This window comes from Pristis pectinata, chromosome 18 (assembly GCF_009764475.1).
Source record: "Pristis pectinata isolate sPriPec2 chromosome 18, sPriPec2.1.pri, whole genome shotgun sequence".
NCBI classification, from domain to species: Eukaryota; Metazoa; Chordata; class Chondrichthyes; order Rhinopristiformes; family Pristidae; genus Pristis; species Pristis pectinata.
The window spans coordinates 29,567,469-29,588,180 of NC_067422.1; the positions used below are offsets into that span (position 1 = coordinate 29,567,469).

The 20,712-nt window shown below is 39.7% G+C and overlaps 1 protein-coding gene across 1 annotated transcript in view; it reads right to left on the reverse strand.

The window, feature by feature from the left end:
- The window catches only part of LOC127580053 (dynein axonemal heavy chain 9-like), a 377,996-nt gene that overhangs the window by 16,972 nt on the left and 340,312 nt on the right, over positions 1–20,712 (reverse strand). The window contains exons 67-68 of the mRNA XM_052033209.1: positions 13,855–14,037; positions 10,772–11,161 (exon numbers count right to left, since the gene is read on the reverse strand). Of these exons, the coding sequence (XP_051889169.1) occupies positions 10,772–11,161; positions 13,855–14,037 (573 nt within the window). The remainder of the gene's footprint in view (positions 1–10,771; positions 11,162–13,854; positions 14,038–20,712) is intronic.

Consider the following 20,712-nt stretch of genomic DNA (forward strand, 5'->3'; position numbering starts at 1 on the left):
AACCCTGCACGTGAAAATTGGGTGTGCTTTACGATGAGCAGGCAATCCATTCTGCTAGATAATCACTCAACACCCATTATGACTAATAAGTATTTTTTTTAGGATAGACAATGATGAGAAGATGACCACAGTCTCATAAGAGTCAAACAAAATATTTGAAAATCTTTTACAAATCCTGATGAATTTTCCTGCTTTATCTCATTTACATAAATATGCACCACTGCAGGTACCAGTCAGTCCTGTTGTAGTGTAATTCACCTTAAAGATGTGTCACTGTTTAAAGTAAAGATTCTCACAGCTCTTACAAAGGTTCATTTCAAATTGGTGTAAATGTGAGGGTAGGAGATGGGTGGTAAAGTCTGACAGTGTTAAGTAAACTCAGTGTGCAGGAGCCCCCAATAACCACAGGACAGGTGCTTGTGGACCTGAACTTCTGACCGGTAGAGTTGAAATACAGACTTACTACCCAACATGTTCACAAGAAAGATTGACTTCTTTTCTTTAGCACAAAGCACAAATCATAATCGGCAATTAATTTGAAATAATGAAGTCAGGGTCAACATGACCTTTATCCAGCACTTGCAGTACTTTGCTCTTGCATCAACCAGTTGTACTGCATCACAGTGTGCTTTGGATGCAGGTCAGCAGGTGATCAGTGCATTGTTGCATTAAGCAAAGGATTACAGATCACATTAACATGTTATCTAGGGCCTAACAGCCACAGAAACAGGGAATATCTATAAATTGCAGTGAATCGTTTAGTTACAAATAAAACAGCCTTGAGAATCCACATAGAGAATTAATTAAAAAATACATTTGAGAAATACAGAAAATACTCTTCCTCGGCCAAACTATATTTAAATTGTTTAGAAACTAACAATGCAGTTTGGATCTGGACCTTGTGCCAGGAGTAGTGTGAAAGAAATTGCATCTCCAGCGTTCACAGGCTAGACAGCCAACATAGGTGGACTGTGAGCAACTATTTATCATAGTTTCAATCAGTCCTGTCAATAGTTGGACAAACTGCAGGCACTATGCTGAGAGGAGTTGGAAATACAAAAGTGCTTACGTGGCTGAGCAGCAGCTTTTGGAAGAATAAGTCTTCAAACTTGCAGGCAGCATTCATAGGGAGGGGTTGTTGTTTTGAAGATTTAATAGCAGGCACATCAAGCATTGGTCAAACTTCCAGAAATCACAACTATACCAACAGCCCAGCAAGGAGCTCTGGAATTACAGCCTGGCACCAGAACTGCTGCACCAATGAATGTTGTGGATATCATTCAATTAAGACTAAATTCTCACAAAGCATGACAGAGAACTCAAATGTAAGAGACTCTTTTGTTCCTGAGTGGCTTATAAGTTTCCAGTCACTGATAAGGAGACATAACAGACCTAGCTTTTGCTAGAACAGTAACAAGTAGGAAATCTATAAATAAATATCCATATGTAAGGAAGCAATTGAATACTGGAGTTATTCTGGCATGGAGCATAAACACTGCTATTGAGATAGCTGAGTACAGACTTGTTTTCCCTTTCCCTCAATGTATTTTGGGCCCATTTTAAACATGCAACATTTAACACCGAGAAGGAACAAGGGAACAAAATCTTTAGAGGACAAAGCCAAATGTCACGCCTTGTCTTGAGATCAGAATGTGAAAACATAACACAGGCACAGTGAGGCCTTAGGGTACACTTATCATCAGGTAAACTAAACATGAAAGAGCTTTGAGGTACATAGCCAAAAGACTTGCAGAAATCAATCGAAGCAGGAAGAAACAATGGAGAAGAATATGAGATGGCAGATGGGGGGAATACTGGAAAAAATGGGAAATGCACAAATACTCAATAATCTCATTTACTTTCCTCCTATTAAGCTGCCTGGTGCTTTAATTGGCACCGGTACTCCACTACACACAAACACGTACACTGCAGTCCTACCTAAGAAAGCATGTACTTGCTGTAGAGGGAATGCAGTGAAGGCTTACTCCATTTACAGGAATGGTGGGTTTGCCACACGAGAGTGAGTGAGTAGACTGGAACTGGATTAATTACAATTTAGAAGAATGAGAGAAAATCTCATCCAAACTTAAAGGGCATGACAGGCTGGTAGCAGAAAGGATGTTTCCCCTGGCTGAGTAGTCTAAGCACAGGGGACAGTTTGAGAATAAGGGATTCGCTGTTTAGGACATTCAGGAGAAAATTCTTCAGAGGGTAGTGACCCTTTGGCACTCTCTACCCTGGACAGCCGTGGAAGCTTGGTCATTGTGTTCATTGTGGAAATCAAGGAATATATGGATAGTGCTAAAAAATGGTGTTGAGATAAATAAGCCATGACCTTTATGAAAGGATCAAAAGGCCTGATGACTTATTCTTTCTCCTATTATGTTCTTATGTAGCTGGATCACACAAAACAATGTTGCATTTATGGTCTGGGTTTTAACTAATTGGAACAAGTTAAAATTGGAGAGGACCATAAGATATAGGAGCAGAATTAGGCTATTGGGCCCATCGAGTCTGCTCCACCATTCAAACGTGGCTGTTTTTTTTAAACCCCATTCTCCTGCCTTCTCCCTGTAACCCTTAACCCCCTTACCAATCAAGAACCTATCGATCTCTGCCTGAAATACACCCAATGGCTTGGCCTCCACAGCCCCCTGTGGCAACCAATCCCACAGATTCACCACCCTCTGGCTCTGACATCCACCATAATGAAGTGCTTCGAGAGCCTGGTCATGGTACGCATCAACTCCAGCCTCCCCGAAAACCTTGACCCACTGCAATTCACATACAGCCGAAACAGGAATACAGTGGATGCCATCTCCCTGGCCCTACACTCATCTCTGGAGCATCTGGACAGTAAAGACACACTTGTTAGACTATTTTTTATTGACTACAGCTCCACCTTCAATACTATAATTCCAAGCTAACTCATCACCAAACTCCGAGACCTGGGACTCAACACCTCCCTCTGCAACTGGATTCTTGACTTTCGGACCAACAGACCACAATCAGTGAGGATAGGCAGCAACACCTCCAGCACGATTATTCTCATCACTGGTGCCCCACAAGGCTGCATCCTCAGCCCTTTACTCTACTCCCTATATACTCAAGACGGCATGGCCAGATTCTGCTCTAACTCCAGCTACAAGTTTGCAGATGATACCACCGTAGTGGGCTGTATCTCAAATAACAATGAGTCAGAGTACAGGAAGGAGGTAGAGAGCTTAGTGACATGGTGTCATGACAACAAACTTTCCCTCAATGTTAGCAAAACAAAAGAGCTGGTCATTGACTTCAGGAAAGGGGGCAGTGTACATGAACCTGTCTACATCAATGGTGCTGAGGTCGAGAGGGTTGAGAGCTTCAAGTTCCTAGGAGTGAACATCACCAATAGCCTGTCCTAGTCTAACCACATAGATGCCATGGCCAAGAAAGTTCACCAGCGCCTCTACTTCCTCAGGAGGCTAAAGAAATTTGGCATGTCCCCTTTGAAACTCACCAACTTTTATTGATGCACCATAGAAAGCATCCTATCTGGATGCATCACGGCTTGGTATGGCAACTGCTCTGCTCAGGACCACAAGAAACTGCAGAGAGTTGTGGACACAGCCCAGCGCATCACAGAAACCAGTCTCCCCTCCATGGACTCTGTCTATACCTCTTGGTGCCTTGGTGAAGCAGCCAGCATAATCAAAGACCTCACCCATCCGGGTCATTCCCTCTTCTCTCCTCTCTATCAGGCAGAAGATACAGCAGCCTGAGGGCACATACCACCAGGCCCAAGGACAGCTTCTATCCCCCGGTGATAAGACTTTTGAATGGCTCCCTTATATAATAAGATGGACTCTTGACCTCACAATCTACCTGGTTATGATCTTGCACCTTATTGTCTACCTGCACTGCACTTCCTCTGTAGCTGTGACACTTTACTCTGTATTCTGTTATTGTTTTTACCCTGTACTACCTCAATGCATTGTGTAATGAATTGATCTGTACAAACGGTATGCAAGACACGTTTTTCACTGTACCTCCGTACAAGTGACAATAATAAACCAATTCCAATACTTCAACTCAATAAACATTTGGGTCAATTTATGTTTCACCCAGCTGGTCACAGTGGAAAAGGGAATTGTTCACATTGAAGTAGTACAGAATGGCTTCCTGAGCTTGGGGTTAAGGTATATTGTTAGAGAAGAATGAAAAGGATTTTCCCTTTACTTCTAATTGAGCTTTATCAGCCCTGAGATGAGGATATGAGACACTGATTGATGGAAACATTTTTCAAAACCCCAGGATTGGCAAGAAGGCTCAACAATAAATGAATAATGTAATATGATGATATCTGGAATTAGATTTACATAAAATATTTTGGTCTCATAGGCAATGTCAAAAAACTAATAACTACTTCGACCAATTTTCACAATAGAACCATCTGATACTATCTACTGATGCCTCTGGAAAAGATATCCAAATGTTATGGTTTTAAGCATTGGAGTCATTAATCAAGAGGCCTCACCTAGGAAGATTCCTCTGTTTAAGTAAGTTAAACAGGGTAAATTGGACCAAGGAAAGAAACAGAAAAAAAGTGACTGGAAGGACATTGCTTGTATTAATAACTTTACACCAATCTGCTTCATCTACTGTTGACTGTATGCTGAATCACTTTCCCACCTTCCTGTCCCATCTTTATACAGAACACTTTCTGGCTAATAGTAGGTCAGGTTTGTATTTGTAGAGGTAAACTCTATAGTTCCTGGAGTTGGGAATATTAATTCCCTGAGCAGAAACCATGCATTTCTTTGCATAATAAGCTGTTTTGTCTTATTAAGCTGTGATTTTTTTTAAGAAAGCTTCAATTCAAGGCTCTATCAATATACATGAATATTTAACATGATACCCTATATGAAGTGCTGCTGTTGCTGTGCAGGCTATTTGCTAAGTGGTCCCGAATATCACATTCCACAGTACATCCCTCAGAGGAACTGAGTTAATCTGTATGCTGCAGAATGAATAAATAAAATCTTTTGGTTGCTGAATGCTATGTAGAGATAATGAGAATGGAATGTCAAGTAACATCCACTTATTTTTATAAATATGCAGTCTTCCACATTTAATGTGTATTGTTTAAACATGAAATAAATGCTCAGGGTTACATTAAGAAGTGAAAAATCAACTCCCTCAATGGATACAGTCATAGAGAAGCAACTGTTGCACTTCAAGCTTAAAAATGATAGAGTAAGGAAGACTGAGTAGCACCAGCACTCTGTCACAAATCAAATCTGCAACAAAATCCTTTAAACTCTTCCCATTTACTGCAGATACTCCTGGCAGATTCAACCTGTGAAGAATGTAGTCAGCTTTACACTTACAAAGTTCGAACTGGTTGTTAAAGTCAAACAAGATTCCAAAGTGAACCATAATAGACTACCACTAAGCTCAAGGATCATGTCAAGGTCAGTGTGGAGTGCAACCTCTTTACAAAGCAAAATGCTTAATGCCACTAACAATGCCTAACTCATCCTCACTACTCTTGCCTATACCAGGACAACCATTGGTTGAAGTGGTAGGGCAGGGAGAGGGTCAAAGTGACCAATGATTTACCTCCTCTGCCTGCCTCTGTTAGCACCACATAATGTTCAAAGTAGTGCTGACCACACTCATGTGTTCTGTAATTTGGAGGAGTGACCTCGTCTCCCTACTTTGGTTTCAGGAATGCCCTGATGAAATCCATAACCTTGGCTAAAATTCTGTGGTACATCATTTCTGATTTCTGAGATGCCTCTACTAGTACCTGTTCTGGGACCACAGAAGTAGTATTCCCATTCTACCCTTTTTATTACCAGGCTTTCCCATAGCTGTGGGATTCTCCACAGGAACTGGTAACTCCCAAATCAAGGAAATGGTTCAATGGCTGATTTGGAGAGTTGGGCAGATGCCCTGCTCTGAAACCAAATCTAACATCAAGTTACTGCATCTTAAATTACCCTTGAATGCATCTCCAATTAAAACAGCCCACAGCCGTGTCTTGAACACTCCCTTGACTATTTGGTATCAGTTACACATGTCATGATGTGGCCCGAAATTCTTCTTTATATTCCTGTGTTCTGTACTATTTAGGAGCACATTTACCATCAACCCTCGACCTTCCCTCCCTAGACTTCTTTACGCTCTACACTCTATTTCTATTTAAGATTTAGGTGGTGACTTTGGCTTAAGCACATAAGAACCTATTGTAGGAGAAGGCCTTCTGGCTCTTCAAGCCTGCTTGATCATTCAGTAAGATCAAGTCTTATTCTTTACCTCAAAGCCAACTACCCACTGGAGCCTTAAGTCCCTCAGTTCCTTTGGTGTCCAAACATTATTGATCTTTGCCTAAGCATCTGTTATGTTTGTTCTTCATCAAGAGAGAAACTTTGTGTGGGTTTAACATCTGAACATTTTTATTAACCAACAGCAGACTGGCTTGCTTTCCCTCTCTTTTTAGAGCCACTTCCTGTTCCCCCATGTGACCCCTTGCACTGCATACTGGCAACTGTAGTTCTTTATTATAACTACATAATAACACAACACTCACAACCATAAAGGGAAGATAATGCTAAAGATTCACAACTCTCTTAGTCTATGTCCTCTTGTTTGACAGTCTTTTGCCAGAAGAAATAGGATCTACTTTGTCAATCCCTCTTAGAATCTTATGTTTTAAAGTGATCACCTTTCATTCATCTAAACTCCAGTAAGTATTGGGCAATCCAACTCAATTGCTCTGTGACAAAACTACATTAAGTCCTCCTTGAGCCTGGAGACCAAAAAAGTTGTCTCAAGGAGGACTTGATGTAGTTTTCTCACAGAGCAATTGAGTTGGATTGTTCTCGCCAAAAGAGTTGTACAATTGCTCAGTTTTTTATTTGTTCCTTATTCACATTCTGCATTTTGTGAATCAGCACTCTCAGATCATTGTTGCACACCAACATTTACTAGTTCCTTACAATTGCAAATAAGTGTTTATTGTTCATGATATCAAAATCAATAATCTCATATTTTTTACACTTCATATTCTTGCCCAGTTATTTAATCTGCAGCCACTTTGTATCCTCCCTACAGCTCATTTTCCCATCCATATTTGTATTGCTGGGAGCGTTTATATTCTGTCATTACATCTAGGTCATTATATAAATTGTAAATAGCTGATCTTTGTGGCACCCCACCAGTAACAATCTGCCAAACTGAAAATGACCCAATTATTTCCAAATAAAAACAAAAATCCTGAAAGTATTCAGTAGGCCAGAAAACATTTGTGTTGAAAGAAAAGGAGTTAATTAGTAATCTCACACTAAGGGCTCATGGAAGCAAAAGTGTCCATCTAGTAAGATGTGATAGAATTTTATATTAAGGCAGAACTGCCACTGATATTAAGCTATTCTCACTCTGCTTTCTCTCATCTAACCAATCCTCTATCATTATGAATATATTAACCAACACCATGAGCCCTTATTTTCTGTACCAACATATGTTGCATCATCAAATGCCTTTTGAAAATGCAAAGGTAATACATCTACTGGCTCTCCTTTATGTACCCTGCTGGTTACATCCAAAAAATATTCTTATTAGGTCTGTCAAAATGAATTCCCTTTTATAAAACCAAGTTAATGATGCCACAATGTATCTTGTGACCAAGTCGTTAATTATAAATTCTCACAATTTCCAACTAATTTTCTTTATCTCTATCTATCACTCCATCCATCTAACTCCAGTACTCTCTTACTAATCTTAATTACTTAAGCTCTTTTCATTTGCGATGCTTTCAGTTCCCCACTATTTTTGATGCATTATTTTGCCTTTTACAATGAAGTCATATACAAAATATTTGTTCAGGGGCATAGCAATTTTTTTTATTTACCATTAAAATTCCTTCTGTTACTGTAGCTAATCCCTTGTTACACAGGCAGAAAAGCCCTTTTTTGTTTTAACGATTTGCTTTCATACTCCATGTTCTGTCCATCTCATTATGGTCTTCTGTTGCAGTGTGCTAAACCTCTCCCAGCTCACCCTCAGTTGCTTTTAATACAGTTCTGTTTGGTTAATGATATTTGGATCAGTTTTTATATTTTTAATAGAATGCACATTTCTTGAGATTTATGGAATATTCGTTTGAATATTTTTACTTGTTTACTAGCAAACCTTTTTCTTTTCTAATCATCATTAACCAACTTGCCCTTCATAACAATATTATACTTCTCACAACACACACACACACACACACACACACACAGAGAGAATGAGGCCATTCAGTCCAACTGCTCTATGCCTGCTCCCAGGGGAACAATTCCATTTGTCCCATTTCCTCTTTCCTTATTTTCTTGTACCTCTGCAATTTATTCTCTTGAACACAAGCTCATCAACTCCACTTTTGATTATTTTTGCCAAGGGTAATTTACAATAGACAATTAACCTACGTGCATGTCTTTGGGTTATAGGAGGGTACCAGGAAACCTTGAGGAAATCCATGAGAGAGAATGTGCAAACTCTGCATGGACAGTACTCAAGGTCAAGATCAAACCTGGGATCCAGCAGCAATAACAGTGTAATTGGCTCTACTTAAATTTAATTTCTGACCAAAATGTGTCACACTCAAACGCAAATTAATATTCTATTATATTGTGATTACTTTACTAAGATGATCCCTTATTAGATGTGATTACTAATTAACCCAATCTCATTATGCAAGGCAAGATTCAAACTGGCATATTTATTGATTGAACTCTCATTACTCAAAAGGTGTTCAGAGTAGTAGGTTATGATCTAAATAATGCATCATATGGATGAAAATTTGAAATCATGTCAACTATCTTGTCCATTAAAAAAACTTCACAAATATGTTACACACACTGCAATTCAGGCACACGTCTGAAACATTTGCTTGTATCACATGAACAATTGATGCATTAAACTAGCTAGTCAATAAATTATCACACTGCAAGTATATATTCATCCCACAACTGACAAGAAAAAAGTTTAGAATACAATGCAAGTAGCCTTTGTTTTCCAATTAGTTCCTGGTACGTGAGCATCACTGGCAAGATAAGAATTTATTCCCCATCACTAATTTCCCTTAGGAAAGTAGCATAAGCCACATTCTTGAACCCCTGCAGTCCATATGCTTGGGGAGACACCCAGAGTGCTGCTAGAGTCATAGAATAATACAGTTTGGATACAGGCGCTACGGTCCAACCACAGTGGCCACCTAACTAGTCCCAATTTCCTGCGTTCAGCCTATATTTCTCTTAGCCCCACCTCCAAATGCTTCTTCAATGACCCTATTGCACCTGCCTTAACCACTTCCCCTGGCAGCTCATTTCATATGCTCACCACCCTCTGTGTGGAGAAAGTTGTCCCTCAGGTCCCTTTTGAATCTTTCCCCCTCTCACCCCAAACCTATACCTCCTAGTTTTGGACTCCCCTACCCTGGGGAAAAGACTGTTACCATCCACCTTATCGATGCCTCTCATAATTTTTGAACATTTCTATAAGGTTGCCCCTCACTGTAACTCAGGCCCGCTAGTCCTTGTAAATCTTTTCTGCACTCTTGCCAGCTTAACCATGTCTTTTCTATAATAAGGCGACCAAAACTGTACATAGTATTCCAAGTGTGGCCTCACCACTGACTTATACAATTGCAACATTTTGTCCCAACAACTACACTCAGTGCCCTGACTGATGAAGGCCAGCATGTTAAACACCTTTTTCACCACCCTGTTAGGGATTAATTTCTGTGTGACTTGAAAGTAGTGCAATTTTTACTTGTCTTCTGCCCTATTCTCTTAGGTGGTAGTAGTCAAAGGTTTTGTCGGTGCTGACAAAGAAATCTTGCTGAGTTTTGAAGGAGATGGTGGATGAAGTGCATATCTAATGGCTGCTTTGCTGCGACTTATATTAAGCTATCGGTGCTATTGGAGCTACACTCAACCAGGTAAGTGGGAACTATTCCATCACAACTCCTGATTTGTATTTTGTACATGGTGGAAAAGGTGTTCTGCAGTCACTCACTGCAGGATACCCGGCATCTTTTCTATTCTTGCAGCAAGTTTTTATACTATTGTTCCAATTAAGTTTGCGATCAATAACTTAACAGTGGAGGGTAAGTTGGAACCCAATAGATAGCTGGAGAATTAATTTTGTTTGCTGACTTCTGCGAGATTTTCAATCCGTTTTGTTTATTTATATCCAGTAGCAAATTGCTAAAAGGTATAAACTACGATAAATATTGAGTAAGTGTCACAAGAACCAGCATTATCACATTGCATTACGACAGTATGAATGGAACTGAGAATTTTAGAAAGAATGCTGTGATATGCATTGCAATAATGCCAAGCAGTGCAGAAAACAATCTCCCCAAGAAACAATTTAAACATCTCACGATTTGGTCTAATTTTTTCAATTCCTCTATGTAGCAAAATGAGAAATAAGCATAAATAAAATTTATATTTACATTGCAGTAACCTTCCACAATATGGGCTTTGGATGAACCTAAAGAAATTCAGAACTGTGCACCTATATTAAAATGGCCAGAAGCAATGTTGCTACTTTTAAATCAATTCCTATTATAGTTCCTGTGTACTCAATCAACCTATACCTATATGCAAAGAGATCTCCATTGCTTTAGTTAAACAGGGTCTGAACTTCTAAATAATAGGGGCATAGTTATTAAACCATTGAGAAAAACAGTGAAGATTTTAAATATTTAATTAGAAGCATAGAGAGAAATTCTGTTGAGTACCTGTGAGTCCCAACGGGCTCCCTCCATAAACAGGCCATGTACATAGGCACCTTCACGAGGAGGACTGCTACAATCCTCACGGTTTTTCTTGGTAACATCACACTGAAGACACATCTTGTCTAAAGGCCACTCATTCTTCCGTGCCATAGACTGCATGATGGCTGTGAGGAAAGATTGAGGATTGAAAAAGCCAGCCAACCACACTGCAGAAGGGAGGGCAAAATCAGATGTCCAGGTTTCCAGTTCCTTAATACGACTAAGGAGGTCAACAAACCAGTTGGCTAGCCCAGCCATTGATGGGTAGGCTCGTTTATTCCAAGAATCTGGTACTTGATCAAAGAAGATAGCATTTTGCAGGTTCTCCATGTCACTAGTCATAGTCAGTTCTCCCTAGGTAAAATAAGCAAAGTTAAGGAGAAATGTCATGATAGTATTTGCTCAATATGTTTACATCAGGTTCACATTTATCTGCACTGTATTCTTCTTAAAGTTTGGCTCAAGAACTGCAATGATGTTTGAAATTGTTTTTTATGTTTTATTAAGGATTATGAAATTTATTTTGGATATCTGAGCAAACTGTGAAATATTAAATCTTGTTGGCTTGCATTAAATACTGTGCTTGGGGGAAGGTAAGGTGAAGTCTTCTCATTTGTAATATTGAAGGGAAAGGAATAAAGTGGACTAGGTACCTTTCTATGAAGTACAAATCTTACTGCATTAAGGGAAAAAAAAACCTACACGTGGTACCTAACTACTCACATCAGCTGATGTGTGCTGTGAGCTTCAACTTAACAGAAAACACATGGGTTCCATGAGGTTGAAGTCTGAAACCTCACTTCTGCTTGGATGCTGTGATTTAGAAAGAAGTAATACATTTTCAAATTAAAACAGTGTGGACCCTTGTGCATGGTCCTTCAGCTATCCAGCAGTATATTCTTTTACTTCTGCATCGCTGCATAACATGGGGCCTTTATGAGGCCATGCCTGACATGTTGTATACAGGTTTGGTATTAACTAAAAAAAAGACTATACTTCCAATAGAGAATGTGAAGAAGATTCACCAAAGTGGTTTTTAGGATGGCAGGTTTTCCATATGAGAGATTAAGTAAAGTAAGCTTATGGTTTCTCGAGATTAGAAGAATGAGATGCGATCTCATTGAAGCTTACAAGATTCTTACATTGCTCCATAAGGAGGATGCAGGGATGATTTTCTGGCTGAGGAATCTGATACAGTGGGTCACATTCTACGAACAAGGGGTATGCCATTTAGAATAGAGATAAGAGGATTTTTTTTCAAGCAAAGTATGGTAAATTTTTGGAAATCTCTACCTTACAGAAGCTCATTTACTGAGTTCTTTCCAAACAGAGATTGATTAAGGGAATCAGGGATTATGTGGATAGCAGTGGAAAATGGATCAGCTAATCATCAGCCATGATCTCAACGAGTGGCCTTGCAGGACTGAAAAGCTGAATTCTTGCTCCATCATCTTACACTCCGATGTTACGGAATATCATGCATTGTATTCAAGCTGTAGGCAGATAATTTTCACTTTGAATGACAGCCTACAACGGAAGACTTGATCAGTTGCCTATCATGCACCTCTGTTGTTCTACAATTCAGCCTATGCATTCTCCAAATATTTATGTTTCGATCTGTTCCTCTTAGTACAAGGACTAGTGTGGAGTTGCCTCATAAACAGGACGCTTCAAGCCCCAGCCAGGCAGAGCAAAACAATACACATGTGGTTCTGCCTAGCTGGAGTCCAAAAGCAGCTCCGTGCATCTTAAATGATCTACAGGCCTCAATCTTGTTGGTAAATGGTGGCTCCTAAATGAGCCATCAGCCCTTACCATCTAAATGGAAGCAAGTCTGAGACTTATGAGCATGTGTCATCAAATGCAGAAGTCTGGAATGTACTGAAAAAAAATCTGAACACGCACTGCTACTGGATTCACATGGACTCCAGTAGTGGAGCTTCATCTTGCTGAGATTCCTCCACATTTAGGCTGGGGACAATCACCTAGTGGATCTCAGATCTGATGCAGGATCTGTGACTCCATTGATTTCAATGGAGATTGTGGTGCTGGGGTTAGGAAAACAAAGTGGGAGCCATGTTTCCTTTTTATTTATTTTGGTTTAGTTTACTGTTTTTAATTATTTATGCTTGGTTGGGTATTTTTTTTAGCTTTTTTTTTACCTTATTAACTGCATTTTTAATAATGTTTATATGTCTTTGAATGTCAGAAGCATTGATAATCTCTTACAGCTTTGAGACCTGGCTAAATTGGAGATGATGTTTGGCTAGCTGGCAAAGTTCCAAGGGGTGGGACTTCTTCACTGCATCTTTGGAGACTTTTTTTGCTGCTAAGGCTGTGTCACTGGAATTTGGGTCGCTGGGGTCACTAAGATGGGCCCTCCACATCAAGAGCGGGTAAGTGCAGGTTTGATTTGACTTTGTGGATTGTGTCCACATGTTAGTAAAATGTGACCCATTGTGTTTCTGGCAAAATATTTTTTTTCCCCAGATAAAAGTACAGGTGACTCCCCGTGTTACTGCCATTCGAAAATGGATATTTGCCCTTACAGAATTCACAAATCACCACCCAAAAAATTGAGATACAGAATAAAATTTGCTCTCATGGAATTTAGGTGGAGGGAGAAAAAGTAAATAAACACAATTTTTTAAATATATTTTCAACTCGCGTTCCTTGATACATGTACAGAAGATGTGGTTTCGTGTTATGGAAAATCGGGATACAGATGGTTTTCTTGGAATGCAACACCACACCCCGGTAATGCACGCATCACTTGCATATTAAGAATGAGTTTCAGCCTAATACTCCCACACCTAAAGCCCATTCCAGGTATTATTAGACTTAAGTGCTGGACATTCAGAAATGAAAACTTCAAAAAAGAAAATCTAAGACTCTAACTCCATGCTCAAATTAATGTGGAAGAAGCAAAGCACTATTTAGTAATTCAAGTCTTACTAAGACTAAGGAAATCTTTAATTTTCATCAGTCTTTTTCTCCTTTTCCTCCTCCAGTCATTAAACATTGGGTTGTTTCAAAACATACTGTACCTTCTGTCCCAAATCCAGCTCCTTAAGTGAGCGTTTGATCTCTGATGTAAGAATATTCATTCGCTCGCACTCCTGAAAAGCCACCAGGATGTAAGGTGTCCGTTCCTCTGCCTTGCTCATCAGTTCTGGGATGTTAAACTCATCTGGTAACTTCTCCATTATCTCATCCAAAGTAGCCTTTACCTGCAATGTCAGAGGTTGGGAAGGAGAGCTGTGAAAAAACTCCACAACCTTGAGCTCTGGTTCACTGAATTACGGGGCAGGACTTTGGCTTTGCTGACACTACTGGGATTTACTGCTTCAAAGGTGATCCACTTTCTCCTCTTCATTTAATGCTGACCCATAACAATAGGATTATTGGCTATTTCAAAAGCAGCTGCAATGTATGAGTCAGTGGGCTAGTTTGTACTGGACCTGGCCTGCTGCCCAGTCTTGCTCTTCACAGCACCTGACAGCTTGCATTTACTTTTTCTGGATGTGTGGGCTGACCCTCAGCTTCTAACAGGTATCTGCAGCAGTTCCTATAGATTGAAGGCTGGCTAATGTAAACCCACAATTTTAAAAAAAAGGTGAAAAAGGTAAAAAAATATTGAAATTATAGATCAGTAAACAATGTCAGACATTTGAATAAATGATAGAATCTATTATAACAGATACAATAATGGAACATTGAAAAAGCATTAAGAAGACTGGACAAAGTTAGCACAGTCATATGAAAGGGAAATCATATTTGACAAATCTATTGGAGATTTCAGAATCAGATTTATTATCACTGACTTAGATGATGTGAAATTTGTTGTTTTGCACAGCAGTACAAATGCAAAGACATAAAATTACTATAAATTACAAAAATAAATAAATAGTGCAAAAAAAAGGAACAATGAAGTATTGTTCATGGGTTAATGGACTATTGAGAAATCTGATGGCAGAGGAAAAGAAGCTGTTTCTGAATCATTGAGTGTGGGTCTTCAGGCTCCTGTACCTCCTCGCTGACGGTAGTAATGAGAAGAGGGTATGTCCCAGATGGTGAGGATCCTGAGTGATGGATGCCGTCTTTTTGAAGCACTGCCTCTTGAACATGTCCTTGATGGTGGGGAGGGTTGTGCCTGTGATGGAGCTGGCTGAGTCTACAACCCTCTGCAGCCTCTTGCGATCCTGTGCATTGGAGCCTCCATACCAGGCTGTGATGTAACCAGTCAGAATGCTCTCCAGAGTACATCTGTAGAAACCTGTAGGAGTCTTTGGTGACATACCAATTCTCCTCAAACTCCTAACAAAGTAGTGCTGCTGGTTTACCTTCTTCATGATTGCATCAATGTGTTGGGCCCAGGATAGATCCTTGATATGTTGATGCCCAGGAACTTGAAGCTGCTCACCCTTTCCACCGCCGACCCCTCAATGAGGACTGGTGTGTGTTCTCCCGACTTCCCTTTCCTAAAGTCCACAATCAATTTCTTGGTCTTACTGACGTTGAGTGCGAGGTTACTGTTGCGACCACCACTCAACCAGCCGATCTATCTCACTCCTGTACACCTCCTCGTCACCATCTGAGATTCTACCAACAATAATGGTGTCATCTGTGAATTTGTAGATGGTGTTTCAGCTGTGCTTAGCCACACATTCATGAGTGTAGAGGTTGTAACTAGGAGAATAAGTGAGAAGCAATGTTTGTGATGAATTTGGACTTCCAGAAGTTTTTTTTTAAATAAGATCCCACATAAGAGCAGTGTGAAAAATTAAAGCACATGGAATTGGGGTTAATATACTGACATAGTCTGAGAATTTGTCGACAAACAGGAAACAGAGAGTAGGAATAAATGGGCCTTATTCCAGGTGGCAGTAATGACTAGTAAGGGTCAGTGCTTGGGCCCCAGCTATTCAAAGTGTACATCACTGACTTGAATGAGGGAACTGAATTAACATCTCCAAACTTGCAGATGACAAAAAGCAAGGGGGTAGTGTGAGCTGTGAGGAGGATACAATGAGGGTCTGGTCTGATTTAGACAAGTTGGGTGAGTGGACAAATGTATAGCTGATGCTGTTTAACGTGGATAAATTAGAGGTTATTCAGTTTGGTTCTAAAAGCAAGATAATAGATTATTATCTGAGAGGTGATAGATTGGGAAAAAGGAAGATGCAATGAGACCTGGGTGTCTTTGTACCCCAATTGCTGAAATCAGATGTTCAAGTACAACAGACAGGTAGGAAGGCAAATGATATGTCAGCCTTCGTTACAAGAGGATTTGAGTACTGGGACAAGGATATCTTGTATAGCTGTACTTGGCCTTGTTGAAACCCCATTTGCAATTTTGTGTGCCATTTTGGTCTCCATCTGAATCTATCTTGGAGAGAGTGCAGCAAAGATTTACGGGACTAATTCATGGGGTGGCAGGACTGATGTATGAAAACAGTTTTGGTAGGTTAGGCATATACTCACTGCAGTATGGGGGAATGAGAAAGGATCTCACAGAAGCCTATAACATCTTAACAGGACTAGATATACTAGATACAGGGAAGATGTTCTCAATGGCTTGAAAGTCCAGAACCAGAGGTTACAGGGTATACCAGTTAGAACTGGGTAGCATAGATGGGCAGCACGGTAGTGTAACGGTTAGTATAATGTTATTACAGTGCCAGTGACCCGGGTTCATTTCTGCCGCTGTCTGTAAGGAGTTTGTACGTTCTCCTCGTGTCTGCGTGGGTTTCCTCTGGTTACCTCCCACATTCCAAAGACGTATAGGTTAGGAGTTGTGGGCATGCTATGTTGGCGCTGGAAGAGTGGCGACACTTACAGGCTGCCTCCAGCACATTCTCAGTAACACAAAAAGATGCATTTCACTGTGTGTTTCGATGTATATGTGACTGATAAATAAATGTCTAAAAAACACGAATATCTAAGAGAAATTCCTTCACTGAGAATGTGATGAATTAAATTATTACTATATATTCAAGGAGGTAGATTTATTTCTTAATGCCCAAGGGGTCAAGGGATGTGCGGAGAAGGCAGGAACAGGGCACTGGACTGGATGATTAGCCATGATCATGTTGAATGGTGGGCCTGAAGAGCCAAATGATCTAATCCTGCTCCTATTTTCTATGTTTCTATACGTGGTGAATCAATGATATGGACCATAGGTTAACATTGGCCAAACACTATACAGAGATCTGGAATTTTCTCCAGTCAATTAATGATCTACTGTGTAGGGATCAAGCATCAGGCCCTCAGTTGGAATCCTGTCCACAGGTGATCTGTTTTCAGAGCGCTCAGCTTCTGTGATAGTTCTAAGACATTATTCGCATGCAGGACTGGATTGACTAGTCTCATGTTAAGATGAGATAAGATAAGATTTCTTTATTAGTCACGTGTACATCAAAACACACAGTGAAATGCATTTTTTGCTTAGTGTTCTGGGGGCAGCCCACAAGTGTCACCACGCTTCCAGCGCCAACATAGCATGCCCACAACTTCCTAACCCGCACGTCTTTGGAATGTGGGAGGAAACCGGAGCACCCGGAGGAAACCCATGCAGATACGGGAAGAACGTACAAATTCCTTACAGACAGCGGCTGGGATTGAACCCGGGTCACTGGCGCTGTAACAGCATTACACTAACCGCTACACTATCTTGAGGTTTAACTCAAGGTCTCTGCTTGGTAAATTGAAACATTGCACCTTTCATGTCCTCAGCGTGTACCAAAATGCTCAACAGATCAAGACGTACCTTGGAAGAGTAATCACTGCTGTTAATCATGGAAAGTGGCAGCCAATTTTCACACAGAAAGTTGCAACAACAGCCATGACATTTAGCCAGGCATTCAGCTTCAGCAATGCTGAATTATTACAGTACAATTTGCACATAATTTCATAATTCCTTTCAGTAAATTAACCTGGCATCATCCTCTGATGATCTCGCTTCAGACCTTAACTATCATTCATTTTCCACCTGAACCCCAAATTACATTATCTTACTGATTCATCACACAGTGAATGATTCAGGTTTTGGTGTAACGTAAACATGATCAAGTTTGACAGAATGTTCAAGCTGTATGCCATAGGCTTATTATTGCTCTCTCCCTCTCTCATCCCCTCTGCTCAGCCACACTAACTACATCAGCAATCCTCTACAGCGATTTCATTGCTGTAATTGAAGTAGATCACTTGCTCTCAGTGCTCTCCCTTAATTACAGCACCTCTGGGGCACAGCAGAGGAACTGCATACTATGTCTGTTCTGCATTGTACCTTATCGATCACACCCACTGAGGCAATGAACCTGAAGGAGTTTCCGAGATCTGGAAGAGGACACCTCATCTGCCTGGAAATATAGGAACCTGTGTCATTAGAGTCAAATCTTTTAAATAATTCCTAATTCTAGATTCTCCCACAAGAGGAGACATCTTCTGCACATGTGTTCTATCAAAATCTCTGAAGACCTTCTTTGTTTTAATCAGGACCCCTCTCACTCTTCTAAGCTGGTGGAAATAAGCCTGGCATATCCAACATTTCCTTATAAGGCAATCCACCCACCATTCCAGGTATTGGTCTAGGAAACCTTCTCCAAGCTGTTTCCAATACATTAACATCCTTCCTCAAATAAGGAGACCAATACTGCCCAAAGTATTAAGTTATGGTCTTACTGCTGCCTTTTTATACTGAAGCAAAACCTCCCTATTTTTCTATCTAATTTACCTAGTAGTGAACAATAACATCCTGTTACCTTTTTATACCTGCAATTTGTTGTCAGCATCTGGATAATGTAAAATTATCCCTTTTTTCCTGCCAAAATGGCCAATTTTACATTTTCTTACATTATATTCCATTTGCTAGATCTTTGCCTGCTCAGCTAACCTATCTACATCCCTTTGTAACCTCTTTATATTTTATTCACAACTTATTTTCTGACTTACCTTTGTGTTATCAGTAAATTTAGCAACCCTGCCTGTGTCACCTTCATTTACACAAATTGTAAGAAGTTAAGGATCCAGCAACAGTCCCTCCGTCACATCTTGTCAACCAGAAGAAGACTCATTTATGAGTACTCTCTGTTTTCTGTCAGCCAGCCAATTATCTATCCTTGACGAAATGTTATTTTCCACAATAGTCTTTGAGCTGGATCTTACCAAATGTCTTCTGAAAATCTAAGTATAGTAAATCACTGGTTATCCAATATCTACAGTAGTTTACTTCTTCAAAGAACTCCAATAAATTGGGTGAGTACTATTTCCCTTCTGCAAAACCACGTTGACTTCATCTGATTATCTTGATTTTTTCTAAATTCTCTGATTTAACATCTTTAATAATAGCTTCTAACATTTATCCTCGGCCAGATGATAAAATAATTGGCCTGTAGTTTGCTGTTTTCTTTCACCCTTCCTTTTTGAATGAAGAAATTACATTTGCTACCTTCCAGTCTAATAACACATTCCTCAAATCAAAGAAAGTTTGGAAAATGAAAACACATCACATCAACTTTCTCATTAACCTCTTCATTTAACATCTTAGCTTGAAATACATCAGAACTTGTTAGCCCATAGTTCCATCAATTTCTCAGTCTCACCTGTAATTTTCCCCCGAGTTCCTCTCTCGCTTCCAATTCCTGATTTACAGTTTATTTGGGATATTATTTGTCAACTCTAAAGACTGATGCAAAATGCCTGTTTAATTCATCTGCCATCTCCTTGTTTTCCATTATTAAAATTCCCTTGACTTACTTTCTATTGGACCAACATTCACTTTGTGATCTTTCTATATATTTCTTTTATTTTCAGTCACTTTGTTAACTTATTTTTAAAATATCTATAAAAACACTTAATATCTGTGTCTTTTATATTTCTGGCTAGCTTCATCTCATACTTTAATTTTTCCTTCCTTATTAACCTTTTAGTCATTTTTGATTTATTTTATAGTCTTCCGACCTGCCACTCAATTTTGTGCAATGATATGCTTTCTCCTTTCTTTTTTAATTTAACCATTGATATTGGGTCCTTCCCTCAGAGTTTTTCTCTCCCCTATTACAATAACAATGTAGATTTAAATCCTGCCATTAACATGGACAAAAAAATGTACTAAATCATTTGGCAGAGGTACAAGATAAAAAAAATACTGAAGGAGGAGGTGAATGAGACCAACTAAATGCATGTTCTTATGAGATGGATGTTATGGATGTCTCAAAGAAAGAGAAGTTGATGTAAAAGTAAAAGGGTTGAGGGATGGCATTCAAGAGAATTGAACCAAGATATTTGAAGGCATCCTTGGCATGATGTGTAAAATAGATGGGATGATCCACAAGAAATAGTCAAAGAAGTGGGGGAGTAACAAAACTGTCGGGCTAGATGAAATAACAAAGATAGGGTAGGTTGATGCCATGGGTGGATATGAGCACAAAGATGAAAATTTTATATGTGGTGCTTTGGGAGACTGTGAAGTAGGCAAGGAGGTGCTAGTGTGAAGTAGGATCTGCCTAGCAGAAATTTGTAGGAGCTGAAATCTATGGAAGGTGGAGGCCCAACAGGTGATCAGAGTTAATAAGCGGGAGTTGATGATGGAAGAAATTAAGGTTTTAGCGCTACATAACCCAATTTCTAAGCCATTAGCCAGCTTTCCCAATGGAAACGTTAAAGCTCAATGAAGACTGAATATAAGAACAAACAATGCAAAAGCAATGTGATCTTGGGTGTGGATGAGGGACTGAGGTACAAGAGAATTGGTGGAGCAAAACATCTGATCATCAAGTTGATCTCCAAGCTTACATTTCCTTTCTGAGGGTCTGTTCATCAGCATAATAGTGGTTGGTAACACCAACCTGCTCTTTGTCTTCAGACACCTGTAAATTAGTTTATCAGTAAATGACACTACATAA